The sequence below is a fragment of the Diabrotica virgifera genome, chromosome 2 (genome assembly GCF_917563875.1).
Source record: "Diabrotica virgifera virgifera chromosome 2, PGI_DIABVI_V3a".
NCBI classification, from domain to species: Eukaryota; Metazoa; Arthropoda; class Insecta; order Coleoptera; family Chrysomelidae; genus Diabrotica; species Diabrotica virgifera.
Window position 1 is genome coordinate 75058333 of NC_065444.1, and position 19446 is coordinate 75077778.

Consider the following 19446-nt stretch of genomic DNA (forward strand, 5'->3'; position numbering starts at 1 on the left):
GGAAAATATTGTTCTGAAGCTATTTCCTTGTGGCATTTTTATAATTAGGTATTTTCTATGGAAAATAAGCCACAATTTTACTAAAAAAGTGAATTTATTAACGTTTCGAAGCCCAAATCGGGTTTCTTTGTCAAAATACAAAATACTATTAAAATAAACAAAAATGTTGTTGCTAAGTAAAAAAAATTCTTCTAATAATTTATTTAATCTGACTCATTTATATTGGCAATTCAGACGTATATTATACATTTTAAAGTAGAAGACTTTAAAATGATATCGCCAATATTTATGAGTTGCGTTCAATATTTATGGAATCTCTAACGCGAGAATTTTACTCTCATCGTTGCATTTGGTTGTCTTTTTAAAGACAGATCACATGCTACGATTCTTTGCGACGGATATTCTTGAGTGGGATTGATTTCATGTAATCGAATGAACTATCTTTTAGTAAAGTCGTCCCAGGAACGCAACTCATAAATATTGGCGATATCATTTTAAAGTCTTCTACTTTAAAATGTATAATATACGTCTGAATTGCCAATATAAATGAGTCAGATTAAATAAATTATTAGAAGAATTTTTTTTACTTAGCAACAACATTTTTGTTTATTTTAATAGTATTTTGTATTTTGACAACGAAACCCGATTTGGGCTTCGAAACGTTAATAAATTCATTTGTTTAGTATAATTGTGGCTTATTTCCCATAGAAAATACCTAGTCAGGAAAATAGTTTACAATACTTTCTTCCAAACCTTGCAAATAAGCAATAACAATTTCAAAGAAGTTCGTTTGAGGATTGATTTCATTTAAAATTTGTTATAACAAATTCCTGTAATCGAGAGAAAGTACAAATAGTCAACATGTTTCGATTGGACAGTGGCGCAGCGGCCAGTTATTAGACTTTTCTTAAATGTTCCATGTCACCCTTGACAAATGCTTAAGGCACCCGAGGATGCCGCGTCACCCACTTTGAGAACCTCTGCTCTAGACTGTCTGCAAAAATAGCGGTGTCGTCTGCGAATCTTATGTTGTTCAAGATTTTTCCGTTTATTGATATACCCTGTTGTTCCTTTGATATTGCTTCCTTAAAAATAGCTTCGCTGTACATCAGACAACACGGGACAACACGGGACAACATGCAACCCTGTCTTGGTTTGCAAGACAGGGTTGCGTGTTTCAAAAAAAAACCAAAACCAAAACCTCTTCAAATCATTTCAAACAAAACCTCTTTTGATTTCTATAGTTTCTGTTTCGACAATTTCCAATTCTAACCTTTGCTTTTTGATTCCAGTACAGATTGATGTATTAATACAATAACCAGTATACCTCGACTGTCCACATTTTCTTTTAAAAGTTCTACGAGTTTCTGATTTCGTACTCTATCAAAAGCCTTTTGATAATCTATAAAGCAGACATGGAGATCCTGTGTTTTGTGATCGAACGTCGTTTGTGCTCCCTCATTATATAGCATTGTACAGCACCGGTGCCGCCCAAAATCCCGACAGCCAAAATCCCGACGGCCAAAACACCGACACGCCAGAATTCCGACACGCCAGAATCCCGACAGGCCAAAATCCCGACATGCAACAATCCTCGCATAAGTAAAAATTCTGACTTTTGTTTAATACTTTTAATACAGAATACTTTTGTTTAGTAACAAAAAATAAAAAACAGGTGGCCATAAACAAAAAACAAGAAATAATAGTTATTTATGTACCAAGTCAGTAAAGTGACTCTTTATCGAACGAGTCTGATATTATGAGCCGAGCGAGCGTAGCGAGCAAGACGAATAACAGACGAATTCGATAAAGAGTTTTTACTGACGTGGTGCATACAAAATTTTATCGCCAACCATCTTCTTCTTATGGTGCCCATCCGTTACGGATGTTGGACACTAACATGGCTATTCTGACTTTGTTGACTGCTGCCCTGAAAAGTCCGGTAGTGGTTAAGTTAAACCATTTTCACAGGTTATGCAGCCAGGATATCCTTCTTCGTCCTGGACCTTTTTCCCATGCACTTTACCTTGAAGTATGGTCCGAAGTAGGTCATATCGTTGTTCATTGCGCATTATATGGCCCAGGTATTCCAATTTGCGACGTTTTATGGTTACGACTAGTTCGCGCTCTTTACCCATTCTATGTAGAACTTCTTCGTTGGTAACTCTGTCTATCCAGGAAATCCTCAACATGCGTCTATAGCACCACATCTCAAATGCTTCGAGTCTCTTCAGTGATGCTTCAGTTAAGGTCCATGACTCCACGCCATACAAAAGAACGGAGAATACGTAGCATTTTAGTAATCATAAAAAACATTAACACTTACATACTTAACACTTACTTAATTACATCCTTCTAAAGAAAAAAGAGTGTGTGTACTTTGTATGCACGTAAGAAGTACTTAAAAGAACAGCCTTTCGAAGTTGCTTTTTCCTTGTTTAATCGTAGAAAATCTAAATAAATAGTCATATTGTGTGTAATCTTTTTAATGTACAATGTACATACATAAAATCTTCGGGTAGAAGGGTAGCCACTTCAGGACACTTTGACCTTTGGACCCTCGCGATACAGCATCGCGCGTGACTGCCTCTCGATACAACAGCCCGCGTGACTCCGACTTTTCGGGGTGAGGTCATTGGGGTAACTTGTCGGGACTTGTCGGGTGACGTCATTGGGCAACAGCCGGATTAATTATTTTAATTATTTTTAATCATTTTTAAGTCCTTACAATAGTCTAAGTATGTCAATAACCATTAATATTAAACAAAAAAGTTTTCCTTACGGGGGATTCGAACCAAGTATTGACACGTCCGTAACTAGATACACATACCGCTAGCCTACGAAACCACTTGCTAGACCCGGCCGATATTAGGAATGAAAAGAACAAATAGGCAAGTAAAAAATGTAAAGAAAATAATTGACATCAAATGAAAAGACATTATACATAAATCATGGTAGATTCAAGGATATGAAAAAGAACTTTACGTACAATATAATATGTAATAATGGTTGGGCAATGGTGAACACCATACCCAAACAGGAGAACTTCTATTATATAGTGGTAAAGAAAATGGAAGTCACGAGAGCGGAGTGGGTCTTCTACTCAGTAAACAAGCCAATTCATGGAAACCCATTAATGACAGAATTATGACTGTCAGATTTTATACCAGATACCGTAAGATAACAGTTATTCAGTGCTATGCTCCTACGAACACATCTCTCCTCGAAGATAAAGACATTTTCTACGAACAACTAGAACAAACAACCCAACAAGTAAACAAAGGCGATATCCTAATAGTGATGGGCGATATGAACGCCAAACCTGAACAAATTAAAAACTCTTCCAGGAAAACACATGTTTAGGGAGGAGCTTCAAGTAAAAACAAGAGAACGTGAAGTAAATAGCTGGGAAGATTTGGCAAATGTTCTGACAGAAATAGCTGAAGACATACTGGGTAAAAAAGAGAAAGATAGAAAGGAATGGATATCAGATGAAACTTGGAATCTTATCGAAGAAAGAAAACAACGAAAAAAAGATATTTTGCAAGCAAGAACTGTAGAAGGAAGAACGAACCGACAACAAGAATATGAAACACTAAATAAAGCAGTTAAAAGGAATGCAAGAAGAGACAAAAGAAGGTGGGCTGAAGAACTGGCAAAACAAGCAGAAACAGCTGCACAACACAACAGGACTAGAGAGCTGTACCAAATTACCAGAGGATTAACAAAAAATGGGCCCAACTGTTCGAACATTGTAAGATCCAAGACAGGTGAATTACTTACTACAACGGATGATCAAGTAGAGAGATGGAAAGAGCACTTTCAGGAGATGCTAGGCACGCCCAGGGATAACGCGGATGAAATTGTCGAAAACCCGCAGAATGTAGACTTGCATATATCTTGCGAGTCCCCTTCCAAAATGGAGATAATAACAGCTATCAAATCTCTGAGAAATAACAGGTCCCCGGGAATCGATAACATTGCTGCCGAACTACTTAAAACTGACCCGCATCTAACCGCTGAACTTTTGCTCCCCATAATCCGAGAGGTGTGGGAAACAAACCGCATTCCAGCGGGCTGGAAAAAAGGTAATATTATTAAGCTTCCAAAAAAGGGCAACCTCACACTGTGCAAAAATTGGAGAGGAATAACCTTGCTTACCGTCATAAATAAAATTTTTACGATCATCATACATAAAAGATTAACAAACAAGGTTGAATTTCGAGCGAATCAAGCAGGTTTTAGACCAGAATCTTCCTGCATAGATCACATTAATACAGTGAGGGTAATAATGGAACAATCGGTTGAATGGAACACACCTCTATACATGGTCTTTGTCGATTTCGAACGTGCCTTTGACAGCCTGTCTCATGCTGCTCTATGGAAAATTTTAGAGCTAAGAAACATTCCTCATAAAATAATTTCCATTATAAAGTCACTGTACACTGAGGCGACGTGCAGCGTGACACACAATGGGGTCAACAGTGACGAATTTGACGTACTTACTGGAGTCAGACAGGGATGTGTGCTTTCTCCGTTTCTGTTTAACATAGCTCTGGACTATGTTCTCTCCAAACTAGACTTCGACACAAAAGGGATACAATGGACGTTAACCACACGCCTAAGTGATCTGGAATACGCCGACGATATCTGCCTGTTAGGACAAAGGTTCCAGGATGTGGCCGACCAATTGGAAACACTATCCACTGAGTCCAATAAAATAGGTTTAAAAATCAATATTGGTAAAACCAAGTCGATGAGAATAAATGCAAGGAACAACACGCTATTTAATATCGACAACAAGCAGATTGAAAATGTGGAGAACTTCACGTACCTTGGAAGTGTCATAACAGAAAGCGGAGGTACAGAAGACGATATTCGTATGAGGATACGAAAAGCTCAACAAGCTTTCAGCATGCTTAACCCTGTTTGGAGGTCTGGAGAATATACTACAAGGACAAAGATCCGAATATTCCAGTCAAATGTTATGTCTGTTCTACTCTATGGATGTGAAACCTGGAAAGTGACAAAATACCTTACAGACAAATTGCAGGTCTTTGTTAACAAATGTCTACGAAGAATTGTTCGTATTTTCTGGCCAAACACCATCAGAAACGAAGATCTGCTACACCTGACCCAACAAAAGAGGGTAGAAAATGAAATCAAATACAGAAAGTGGGGGTGGATAGGTCACACACTCCGAAAAGATAGTTCCAGTATTGCAAAAAATGCCCTAGAGTGGAATCCCCAAGGAAAGAGAAAAAGAGGTCGCCCAGCACAAACTTGGAGAAGATCCATCATGGACGAGATAAGAAGTCAAGGAAAGTCTTGGAATGAGGTGAAGGCCCTAGCGCAAAATAGAACCCGATGGCGCGTTTTCACTGAAGCTCTATGCTCCACTTAGGAGTTCAAGAACATTATATATATATATATATATATATATATATATATATAATATGTAATAGTAATTTTATTTTTTTTTTGAATTACCTTCATCATTAAATAATCGTTATCAGGTGCATTTAATAAGAAATTTAGCACTTCTTCTTGCGGCAGGGTTTTTGATTTTTTGGGAATGTAATTCCTTCCTTTTTGTTTCAAAAAAGCTGTAGGTTTTTTATAATTGCTTATATCTATATCTTTATTTGTGGTCAAAGTTGCCTTTAATATTGAATAATAGGACCACGTAGTCGATGGAGAATATTCTTTAGACAATTCAGAGAAATATGCTAGTAAAACACTTTCACTATAATTTGTAATACTATTTTTTTCACGCCCTGTTTCAAATATGTCATATTGCCTATGTATTCTTCGATGGATTTTGCTGGGAGAAGCTCTGAAACTGCCTCTAGCGATTTCTTGCGTATTTCAGGTGGCGTACCTACATGTAATTTCTTCCATTTCCAAAGCAGTACTACTGTACTATAATTTGATATTCGTTTTAACACTTTTATTAAAATAAATAAAATTTTCAATTTAAATTTTTTAAATATGACAGTGTTGACAGATGACTTCTCCATACCGCTTTCGATTTTTAATCGATAGATAGTTATCAATATTGAATAACTACTAAATCGGTCAAATTTTGATTAATTTTATATGAATATAATTGCAAAATACTACAGAATTTCACTTTTGGCATAAATTTAATTAATAATAACGTAAATTGTGTACAATATTTTCAATAATTAAAAAAAAAATAAATTTTAAGTTCACTCAAATAAATAATCGATTACTGCCATCGACCACTTACATTCAATCTCGGTTAATTTGACTAATCGCGGCAGGTAAAGTAAAATTCTTCTTTCAGTACAATAAAGTGTTACTTTACTGCCACAAATGGCGTCAAATGAGTACAATAATGAATGACTTTAGTGACGGTTGGCGATAAATGTAATTATATATTAAAAAGAAACTTATCAAACCTGTCGGGATTCTGGCCTGTCGGGATTTTGGCCTGTCGGGATTCTGGCGTGTCGGGATTGTGGCTGTCGGGATTTTGCCTGTCGGGATTTTGGGGTAGACCCGTACCAAGGTTCATAAATAGACAGGTTGCATGGTAACTTTCCACCAATCAGCGTCGAGAATCTAATGGCGGGCGTGACGTCACCGAGAATGCTGCATTCAAATTCATTCACTCCACTCATTGAAATGAACTCGGAAAGTAGGAATGTATTGAAAATACGTATATTTAAAAAAAATACGTTTGGATTTTTAATGACTATTTATTTCATATATTCTTTAAAAAATGTGGTAGATACCTGTAGAGTTACAAAAATCATAGAATATAATTGCAATTAAATTATGCAGTAGAATAGTTACTACATACTTAATTAAAGCAGAAGTAGATTCTTTCTTGTGTATATATGGGACTAAATCATTCAAATATCCTAGGTATATTAATAATGGGTTGAATACAATTTACTTTTAAATGATTTTGAGTAGGTATATAATAATTTTGAATTGGGGATAATGCATGTACAGTAAAACCTGTGTTAACGGCCACCTGTCCTAACGGCCAGTTTAAAAAGTTCCCAAACCAATTATGTATATGTAAACTACAAAAACTGGCAATAGCGGCCACCTTTCTATATCGGCCAATAGTTCTTTCATTTTTAGTGGCCGTTACTGACAGGTTTTACTGTAGTACATTATTATAAATTCTTCCTAACATGTAAACCATGGTGAAAAAGAGATTCAACTAAAGATTTATGTATCAAAATTAGTAGTTTTTCCCTTAAGAGCATCTGATTACGTTAGGTACTGGATTATAATATCTAAAACTATTAAAACATTATGATTCCATTCAATAGGTACCTGTGAAGTTTTACATTAACAGTAAATTATAAAAAAAATACAATTTCAGTGCAATAAAGGGAATTTTCCCCATTTTATATATTCATGTAGTTTATAATTATTTATTCAAACGATCTTCAGATGGCTGCAATCCAGTAAGTAAGTAGGTACTTAACACAACCACATTAAAATGTATCTTAACACTTGTAAAAGAGTTTTGGGTTTAAGTTATTATACTAAAAACACTTAATGATATCTATAGATACATTATATCTCAAGATATAAACACAAATTAAAACACTAGCGATAACTTAATAACAAAATATAGCCTCCAAACCGTTGCTCCAAACCACGTATCCTATATGTTTACAAACAATTCTTAAAATTGATCGTCTGGGTGACGTCACGATGACAATATTTCATTTGTCAATGTCAAAGTTACCATACAACCTATGGTATAGGGACCTTGGACCCGTACAGCACATTTGTGTAGTCAAACCATGTATCCCCTTCCATGTATTTTGGGTCTATTAGGTACTTCCTTCGCCTCCGTAGTTTGATCTATTATAAGCGCCGTATATTTTATAGACCAAAAAGTCATACTACATGTCTTTCGAAAAACAGTTATACTGGTCATTTTTATTGTTATTACAAGATCGTGTGTTTCGCTTCTTATAGTCCTCCAATTTCCTTACTCTTGTTGTCTATTAGTTAACATGTTCTCATTAAAAGAGTTCAAGGCCTACGTTCAAGTCTAGTAGATACATAGAATATTTTCTCGGATATTGAAAATGTGAAGTATGAATATATTACTTACCCGAAATCTCAATGATCCCGTTGGGGTCTTAGCATACGGAATTTGTTGGAACATGTAAAATGAATTTCCCTCAGTACCAGGTTCTTGGGCTCCCATAACTTGTCCATTAGGAGTGTTAACAATAATTTTTGCATTCTGAAAATGACATTGTTTTTTTGTAAATTTGTGCTACATTACATTTAGCACAACGTACTTACAATATGTACACCAATTAGTACAAAATAAAAGACGCGCAATAACATAGTGATACGTTAACTAAAATATACTTCAAATCTACAAAAAACCGATTGTTTGAAAGGTATTTATCAATAACCTGACTTATATGGATTAATGAAAATTATATAAAAAAATACAATACTTGATTAATATAAGTATTGACGTTGCCAAAAAACAAAAGAGGATTTACTTTTCCTAATGATATATATATATATATATATATATATATATATATGTGTACATTCTGGGTTCGGCAGAGAGCGCTGCCTAACGTTAAGATGTAAATACCAAATAAATAAAAATTTAAATAAATGGTAAAAAACAGCACACATCGTTTCTATCCTGGTTACGAGTTGGTGTTCAATAGGATGATACAGCGCTGTTTCGGACTCTCGTCACTCATCAGCCATCCGAGGAGAACACGAATTCGTAACCAGAATAGACTCGACGTGTCAGGGTAAATTCACAATTTCAGTGAGGCAGTACAAGAGCGCCATCTACTCTGATGGCAGTGCCGCAGGTCATCTCAAAAAGAGAAGATTCCTGCTATCTCTTGTACCGTATAGAACGATGCGTACATTCTGGGTTCGGCAGAGAGCGCTGCCTAACGTTAAGATGTAAATACCAAATAAATAAAAATTTAAATAAATGGTAAAAAACAGCACACATCGTTTCTATCCTGGTTACGAGTTGGTGTTCAATAGGATGATACAGCGCTGTTTCGGACTCTCGTCACTCATCAGCCATCCGAGGAGAACACGAATTCGTAACCAGAATAGACTCGACGTGTCAGGGTAAATTCACAATTTCAGTGAGGCAGTACAAGAGCGCCATCTACTCTGATGGCAGTGCCGCAGGTCATCTCAAAAAGAGAAGATTCCTGCTATCTCTTGTACCGTATAGAACGATGCGTACATTCTGGGTTCGGCAGAGAGCGCTGCCTAACGTTCTATACGGTACAAGAGATAGCAGGAATCTTCTCTTTTTGAGATGACCTGCGGCACTGCCATCAGAGTAGATGGCGCTCTTGTACTGCCTCACTGAAATTGTGAATTTACCCTGACACGTCGAGTCTATTCTGGTTACGAATTCGTGTTCTCCTCGGATGGCTGATGAGTGACGAGAGTCCGAAACAGCGCTGTATCATCCTATTGAACACCAACTCGTAACCAGGATAGAAACGATGTGTGCTGTTTTTTACCATTTATTTAAATTTTTATTTATTTGGTATTTACATCTTAACGTTAGGCAGCGCTCTCTGCCGAACCCAGAATGTACGCATCGTTCTATACGGTACAAGAGATAGCAGGAATCTTCTCTTTTTGAGATGACCTGCGGCACTGCCATCAGAGTAGATGGCGCTCTTGTACTGCCTCACTGAAATTGTGAATTTACCCTGACACGTCGAGTCTATTCTGGTTACGAATTCGTGTTCTCCTCGGATGGCTGATGAGTGACGAGAGTCCGAAACAGCGCTGTATCATCCTATTGAACACCAACTCGTAACCAGGATAGAAACGATGTGTGCTGTTTTTTACCATTTATTTAAATTTTTATTTATTTGGTATTTACATCTTAACGTTAGGCAGCGCTCTCTGCCGAACCCAGAATGTACGCATCGTTCTATACGGTACAAGAGATAGCAGGAATCTTCTCTTTTTGAGATGACCTGCGGCACTGCCATCAGAGCAGATGGCGCTCTTGTACTGCCTCACTGAAATTGTGAATTTACCCTGACACGTCGAGTCTATTCTGGTTACGAATTCGTGTTCTCCTCGGATGGCTGATGAGTGACGAGAGTCCGAAACAGCGCTGTATCATCCTATTGAACACCAACTCGTAACCAGGATAGAAACGATGTGTGCTGTTTTTTACCATTTATTTAAATTTTTATTTATTTGGTATTTACATCTTAACGTTAGGCAGCGCTCTCTGCCGAACCCAGAATGTACGCATCGTTCTATACGGTACAAGAGATAGCAGGAATCTTCTCTTTTTGAGATGACCTGCGGCACTGCCATCAGAGTAGATGGCGCTCTTGTACTGCCTCACTGAAATTGTGAATTTACCCTGACACGTCGAGTCTATTCTGGTTACGAATTCGTGTTCTCCTCGGATGGCTGATGAGTGACGAGAGTCCGAAACAGCGCTGTATCATCCTATTGAACACCAACTCGTAACCAGGATAGAAACGATGTGTGCTGTTTTTTACCATTTATTTAAATTTTTATTTATTTGGTATTTACATCTTAACGTTAGGCAGCGCTCTCTGCCGAACCCAGAATGTACGCATCGTTCTATACGGTACAAGAGATAGCAGGAATCTTCTCTTTTTGAGATGACCTGCGGCACTGCCATCAGAGTAGATGGCGCTCTTGTACTGCCTCACTGAAATTGTGAATTTACCCTGACACGTCGAGTCTATTCTGGTTACGAATTCGTGTTCTCCTCGGATGGCTGATGAGTGACGAGAGTCCGAAACAGCGCTGTATCATCCTATTGAACACCAACTCGTAACCAGGATAGAAACGATGTGTGCTGTTTTTTACCATTTATTTAAATTTTTATTTATTTGGTATTTACATCTTAACGTTAGGCAGCGCTCTCTGCCGAACCCAGAATGTACGCATCGTTCTATACGGTACAAGAGATAGCAGGAATCTTCTCTTTTTGAGATGACCTGCGGCACTGCCATCAGAGTAGATGGCGCTCTTGTACTGCCTCACTGAAATTGTGAATTTACCCTGACACGTCGAGTCTATTCTGGTTACGAATTCGTGTTCTCCTCGGATGGCTGATGAGTGACGAGAGTCCGAAACAGCGCTGTATCATCCTATTGAACACCAACTCGTAACCAGGATAGAAACGATGTGTGCTGTTTTTTACCATTTATTTAAATTTTTATTTATTTGGTATTTACATATATATATATATATATATATATATATATATATATATATATATATATATATATATATATATATATATATATATATATATATAATATACGTATCTTAAAATTTGCTTCATCCGAGACGATAATGAAACTATATAGCTTAACTTAAAAATTACAAAGTAGAGTATAACCTGCAATACACAGAGATATAAATAATAAAATAAAACAAAAGAAAACTGGTTGCGGGAAGTCAAGAAGGAGAAAAGGTAGATGAAAAACAAAATTTTCATTAGTAGTTAAAGCAGGTCATAGCCCTAACAACACAAAACATTCCAAGAATGTACTATCAAAGTTCTATTAATGTTTGAATGTCCTGGACATTCAAGGAACATTCGGTGAACATCTGATTAAATTATTGGTGGAATGTTACCACAAGATATTCTAGGAACATACTACTAATGTCCTATATTTTAATAGAGGCCATTTTACTATTCAATTTGCGTTCATTTTCAAATTTGCCGCGCGTATATCTATGTATTAGGCAATCCAAACCACAAACGACGTGACTTCTGGTTGGCATTGGCTTACAAAAAGTTACAGAGGTTATGTTTGTAATATCTATTTTTCATTGTTTATTGTCGTATTTTGGATTTCATTTGCTGTATTTTGTGAACTTTATAAATTTTACCACAATGCAAAGTGAATATTTAAGGAAATTATTATTGGAAACTCCAGATGTTGGATAAAGGTAGGAGAAACAATTTTTATTTACTGTTCATTTTTCCCTGATATTTATCAATATTGATGAATTTTGCAAGCAATAACATTATTTCTTTTATTGTTTTAGATATTTATTGAAGCTGAAAATAATTGGGGATTCAGATCTATACAATTCAGTCAGAATTGGATTTTACAGTAAAATGCATTCCACCAAATTACTATTATAGATATTTATACATATCTGGTGGAGTCTCACAGTTACTACTCTAAGCAGCAGATGAAAGCATACAAAAGCCATCAGGCCCATAAATATTTTACAGCTGGATTTGTTTTTAAAGTTGGAAGTCACGAGCAACAACTTCATAAGTACCTACAAGAATATTGAGGAAATCCAGCTCCTCGATACTACTGTGCAAACTAGAAGATTAAAGAGGACAAAGCCGTTTGAACTAGTTTGAGTGATAGGTAATAGTGAAAAGCAGAGCATCATAGTGATTGTGTGTCTGTGTATGTTAGAATAGTGCAAGATCTTGTTAGATTAGATAAGAGACGCTTTGAGGTAAGCTCTTCATTTTAAGGAACAGTAGTAATTTAGGTTAAATTAAAATTGCACATTGGTCAGTTATGACCAGATTGTAATTGTAACGTACAATTCGATACAATGAATCATTATCGTAGTGATGATTATGGAAAAAAGATTTGACAAGATTTTGTGCAATAAAAATGTTTATATTTATCAAGGATATATTATTTGGCATGGCCACATATACTTCTGGTATATCATCGGTGTTGTGACAATACCTCCTATCTCCTTTTTTATGAATTTTGTAGGAGACGAAAAACCATTTTTAGGGCCATCTCTTCTTTTCACATGTAAATTTTGACATGTTTTGTAGTAAATAGATAGTTGGATTTACTACAAAACATGTCAAAAAATATCATATGAAAACAGGAGGTGACTGTAAAAAAAGTTTTTAGTCTCTCTTACAAAACTCATGAAAAAACAAATCAAAGGTATTATGTCACATCAGCGAATGATATATAAATATCCAGGGAATGTATAAAAAATATACTGTGAATATCCAAAAAACATTCGTAGACATTCATGGAATGTTCCAACAAGACATTCAAGGAATGTTTAAAATGCTGACAGAGGACTTTCCTGGGACATTTATGGGACATTCTTGTGCTTTTGAGGACATTCCAGGAATGTTTTCAATATCCTGTATGTACATTCTAGAAACATACATGGAATGTTTGGTGTTATTAGGGAGGATGTTTTACAAATCAAATCATGACCGCCAGTATAAAAAAACAAAATAATAACAGATAATAATGAAATTCGATTGGTCTAGAAAAAATAGGTTAGTGAACACCATGTAAGTATCTTATTGATCGACCAGTACCAAATCTAACCAATTTTAGAGCAATTCTATACTTAACCTATGTCGTCCAAATTCCAATAGTGAACCACATGTATCGCTGACACAAACGGGAAATATTGGCGTATGACATACGTATGTCATACGCCAATATTTCCTGGTTTTTCTAAAAAGCCTTTTTGTTGAGTAACAATCTAACTCGTTGGAGAGCATACAGATTGTTAAAAAATGTCACTTAAATAGGAAATTTTAAGTAACCAATTACCATCAAATAATTGACTTTTCAATTTAAATTTATGTTCTAAAAAAAGCACCCACTTCGTCCCTTAACTTAAGAAAACGGGTTAGTATATTTCCTCTAGATATTCATCTGAGATCAGTATGTAAAAGAAGAGATGTACACTTTCTCTAGATAACCATCTGAGTTCAGTATCTAGAAGACGAGATGTACACTTCCAATATCATCACAGAGTATTTTGAATAAACGATTATTTAGCGACCGAAATTTTATGAAGTTAATGATTTCGATGACCTTATCAAGAACACTTTTATCACTGTTGAGATAATTTTTAAGCAGCAAGTCCTTTCCTATGTATCATGCAGTGGCTATTAAAACAACTTTAGAATTAGAACCGATTTTAGCTATATTTTAAATAAGCTGTACAACCCAATGAATTATGCCACTCATGGTCTTTGATCCGTCGGTACCGATATCAATACAGTTGTCCCAAGAAAAAGAATTTAGAAGGCCAAACATTTCAACTCCAGTAGTTCGTGTTGGTAGAGATTTGCATAAAAGAAGATCTTCCAATAATGATCTTTGGTGCGAATATCTAACGATTGCAATGACTACTTCATGATAAGGAAAGAAGACATACGTGAATGCCAGGACTGCAAGGTAATAGTTAGTGAGACAGTAAGCCAACAACATAAGCTGCTTGTTCTGGACATCGAAGTAAAAAACGAAACTAAACAAAAATATCGGAGAGGACCACAAAAAATCAAGTGGTGGCTGCTGAAAGATGAGAAAGAAGGTCTATTCAGGAGAAGAATAGTAGAAAAAATATGTTGGAACATGAATGGAAGCCCTAATACAATTTGGAGAAAAATGGCCAGTAGTATTAGAGAGACTGCTATTGAAATACTTGGGAAAACGTCAGGAAAAAAGTTTGAGGATAAAGAGACTTGGTGGTGGTCAAACGAAGTACAAGGAAAAATAAAAGAGAAGAGAAAATTATATAAAAATGACAAGAAACCAGATCCGACACAGATCTTCAAAACTATATGGTGGCGAAAAAGGAAGCGAAAGTAGCAGTAGCAAAAGCCAAAGCAGAAGCGTATTCAAACCTATACGATCAACTTGATACCAGGGAAGGCGAAACGAAGATATATAAAATAGCCAAACAGAGAGCAAAAAAGCAGACGATTTTAATCAGATTAGATGTATCCGAGACGAAAATAAAATACTAGTTCACGAAAGAGAAAAAGGAATTGAGAAAGTACTTTGACAGCTTATTAAATAAAGAATTTGACAGACAGCCTGTAGAGTCAACGGAGAAGTAGCAGCAATGGTCACCAATATAACCAACGAGGAAGTGGCTCAAGCGCTTCAAGCGCAAGTGGAACAAGGTGGCTAGCAGGTCTCTTTAATAGAATTATGGAAGTTGGACAAATGACAGACGAATGGAGAAGCAGTATACTGGTACCTGTTTACAAAAACAAGGGAGATATACAACAATGTACAAACTACAGGGCTACAAAACTGCTTAGCCACACCATGAAAATATGGGAAAGAGTAATTGATAGACGGATACGTGAAGAGACCGAAATATCCGAGAATAAATTTAGCTTTATGCAGGGTAGATCAACAACAAATGCAATTTTCATTATAAGGCAGTTGATGGAAAAATACAGGAGTAAAGAAACAAACGTTCATATGGTATTCATTGATCTTGAAAAAGCATATGATAGAGTTCCTCGAGAGATTCTGTGGTGGACACTCAATAAGAAAGGAGTCCCTGGTGAATATGTAAAGATTGTGAGGGATATGTATGAGTGAGTAACGACTAGTGTTAGGACTAGTGTGGGAGAGACTGATAAATTTCATGTGAAAGTAGGATTCCACCAAGGCTCTGTGCTTAGTCGGTATTTATTCTCATTAGTTTTGGACCAGATAACAGCGAAACTACAGGGTAACATTCCATGGTGCTTTATGTATGCTGATGATGTCGTGTTAGTAGGAAATAGTGAAAGAGACTTAGAACAAAAACTGAAACACTGGAGACAAACTCTGGAGGAAAAAGGTTTAAAACTTAGTAGGACAAAAACAGAGTATTTGGAATGTTCATTTAAAGATGGAGCTACTACAAATAAAATGGTATCTGTGGATGGTGAAATGATTTTGAAAAGCAATAGTTTTAAGTACCTAGGATCGGTATTACAGAGTAATGGAGAAATAGATGGAGATGCATGCAGTAGAATTAGGGCTGGATGGATGAAGTGGGAAGAAGCGAGTTGTGTGTTGTGTGACAGAAAAATGCCAATGAAACTGAAGGGAAAATTCTATAAAAGAGCCATAAGACCGGCTATGATGTACGGAACTGAATGTTGGGTAGTAAAAAAGAAAGAGGAACAACGAATGCATGTGGCGGGAATGAGAATGCTTAGATGGATGAGTGGAGTGACAAAGAAGGATAAAATTAGAAATGAGTATATTAGGGGAAGTCTAGGTGTGGCACCAATTGATGCCAAAATGAGAGAGCATAGGTTAAGATGGTTTGGTCATGTTCAACGTCGAGATGTTAATCACCCAATACGAAGAATAGCTGAAGTGCACATTCCTGGAAGGAGTAGGAGAGGAAGACCAAAGAAGACCTGGGGGAGACGATAAGGCAGGACATGTTGGTAAAGGGGATTAACATTGATATGACCCAAGATAGAATTGTGTCGAGAAATGGAATTAGGAAAGCCGACCCCGCATAGGGATAAGGCAAAGAGAATGATGATGATCTAACGATTGCAATTAATATTGCGAATGCAGGTATATCGGTTGAGTCATCCATTTGTAATGAAAATTTGCATGATTTTAGACGAAAATTCAGTTCATTTTTATATTGAATGCTAATATCAAGAATGAACATTCGAATGGTCATTCGAAAGTGGAATCTTAGCCATTCCTTTTGCAGATTTTTCACCTAACATACATTTTACGATCTCTATACATGAATGTTTAATAAGATTTTCCGCAATTGAACTTTCACGGGACACCTGAGTGACCTCCAGGGAATCCCTGAGTGACCTCCACGCAACCCCGGGGTTCCGCGGAACACAGTTTAAGAAACCCTGGCGTATGTGACTGAATACAGTATCGCACACATATCGATATTTTATCGGCCAATTCCAGTCAACTGATCGGTGAAATTTTAGGTAGGTACTACGTTTTAATTTGAGTTTTGTAACTATATAATTATGATTGGAATCGGTGATTTTCTTGCATGCCTTGAAAATTGAAAATATATATTGAAATATTGAAAATTGAAAATTTTTGGCATTAGAGAAGTCTGCTAAAAATAAGCTTTATAACACCAGATTCAAAATATGACAAGAGGCTACAGTAGCGATCAACAGGTAGCAACAAACGCGTTCCAAGATTGCGGCTCTAATTTTGAATATTTTGTCGAGATATTTGGCACACATATTCGTAATATAATAGAGAATGGCGATACAGAGCTCAATTTCAGAAATATGTTAGTACGTGGAAATTACTCTATAACTAACTACAATATTGAAAAAAGGAGCCTGTACCACCATTAAGAAGAAGAAAAAAAGAAACTTTCTTCAAATAAACTTTTTTATCCCATGCCTATTTATTGATGTTTATAATAATTGATGTTTATTGATAGTTAATTTATTATATATTTGTTGTTGTTGTATAAGTTTTTTGCCTCTTTGAAAGAATAGATTGTTGTTAATTGTGAGTTTTAGTTATATGTAGGTAGGTAAGTATATTTACGTAAAAATATTTCGAATTCTAATGTGAGTATATAAAAATTTAGGAGGATTTTTTATTCTTAAAATATTATCAACAGTTTAACAAAATGGAAAAAGTAAATCAAACGAAAAATAAAGTGAAACCTTCCAAGAAAACGTCCATTAAAAACCGTGCCAAAATTATGCGAAAATCGAAATTTGTTTCGCTTCACAACAAAAAATGATTATTTATTATTGTTTTATTATTAGATATTTCATGCAAATACCTTTCTAAACACCTATCTTAACATAAAATTTTCACCCATTTTGGTTTATTTTTATAAATATCTATATATTAATAATAAAACCTTTTCTATTACTTCCATTTAGCGCGACTATGATATTGTCAAAATATTAATCTTAGACAATGTCAAAGATTACCACCGTTGCCAAAGTTTATGATACTATCTCCCGAAGTTATATTTTGTTGCTACCTGTTGATCGCTACTGTTTACTCCTAATAACGAAAAGAGTGATTACTGTATTTTATTTATAGATGTTATAAAAAACAAAATATTTGATGGCTTTGTTTACTTTAAACATTAGAGCACAACGTGTAGTTGATGACATAGTGGTTTTCTGCTACCTAAGCAATAACGCACTCTGAGAGTGTTTGTGTACCTATGTGATAATAATTTGTTGTTATAAATAAATGCATGCTGAATAATCTGCCAATAATCGAAATTTGAGCGATGAGCTCTGTTAAAGATATCATTATAACACGGTACGTTCTCAGCTAAGTACTAACCAGCATACTTATAACTGTAACCAACACCAAATAAATAGTGATGGGTAAAGATTATTTTGTTTGATAATAATTTTTAAAACTTTTGTTCAAATTTTAAAAATTAATAGTTTAAAAATTTTTAAAAAACTTAAAATACTTATACTTATCTTAATCTATTTCTTATTAAATCTCAAGTGGCTTTTTTATAACATAACATAAAATACATCAATCATCCAATGCTTAAGGATATCTATAATGATAAGGTATTGTAAATTATGCACTTTTAAATTAAACTAATATAGCGTTGATAGGTAACTTTGAAAATTTTTCCACGTTTAAAACTAAAAACCGACGAAAGCCCAAGAATAATAAAAGATGAAATAAATAAAAATGTGTACCATTTTTATTCAGTTGCAATGCGAAGGCAAAACAATCTTATTTTTCACTTGGAATACGGAGCGCAGTCCAGCATTCTGAATCGGCGATTTTCGATTCTTTTTGGAGTCATCCTCGGAGAGGCGTAGGCCTGCTGCTCCATACTCGAAGTGACCAACCATGAAAGCTTTTCCCCACATTGCAACTGACCTGTATGGATTAGGTGACTAGCGTCATCTGGCAGTTGAAAGGTAAAGTTTTCAATCCTAATAGCAACATTAATAATATTGAAAAATATTAAAAATATTACTAAAAGATTTTTAAATTGAAAACTGAAAACTTATTGGTCTATTTCCCTGGTGACACCTCTAAGGCTTCTACAATATGCAAGCCAAATGGATGCTGCAGTGAAGACAAAAAGGAAGGAATTCTACACTATGCAATTCACAACCCCCGTCTGCAACTTGGTTACCTAATAAAAGATGAAATTGCTGAAAAAAGAAGATTACGTAAGAAATGGTAGCAAACAAGGACAACAGCAAATAAGAAAAACCTCAGTAAAGCAAGCAAAAACCTAAAGAAACTTCTGCTAACAATGAAAAACCACTCGGTTTAGGCCTTCATACCTGGAAGACCTAACCCAAACGGAAGCAACTGACTACTCACTCGGGAGAGCAACAGGAAAACTTAACAGACCAAAATAACGTACTAACAAACAGACTATAAAAGAGCAACATGGGAAATAAGCCAGAAACGACAAAGAAAAGACCAATGCATTTGCACTTCACTTATCAAATTTTAATGTATTTAAACCAAATGATGTAGGGAGTACACAAGAAGACAAGGATGAGATAAAAAACTACCTGGAGTCACCTCTTCAGATGTAACAGCCCATAAAGAACTTTGAATACAAGGAAATAAGAGATGCAGTTGTACATGAAATTAACCTACGTAAGGCGGTGCAAGGTGCAGCTGCACCCCAGACCTG

General features: G+C 35.6%; 1 protein-coding gene across 2 annotated transcripts in view; it reads right to left on the reverse strand.

Moving 5' to 3' along the window:
- Positions 1 to 8427, reverse strand: part of LOC114333512 (venom carboxylesterase-6) — a 78100-nt gene extending 69673 nt beyond the window's left edge. For both annotated transcript variants that reach the window (XM_050643799.1, XM_028283397.2), the window contains exons 1-2: positions 8311 to 8427; positions 8114 to 8248 (exon numbers count right to left, since the gene is read on the reverse strand). In XM_050643799.1, the coding sequence (XP_050499756.1) occupies positions 8114 to 8248; positions 8311 to 8355 (180 nt within the window). In that variant the 5' untranslated portion in view covers positions 8356 to 8427. The remainder of the gene's footprint in view (positions 1 to 8113; positions 8249 to 8310) is intronic.
- Between the last annotated feature and the right edge of the window lie 11019 nt (positions 8428 to 19446).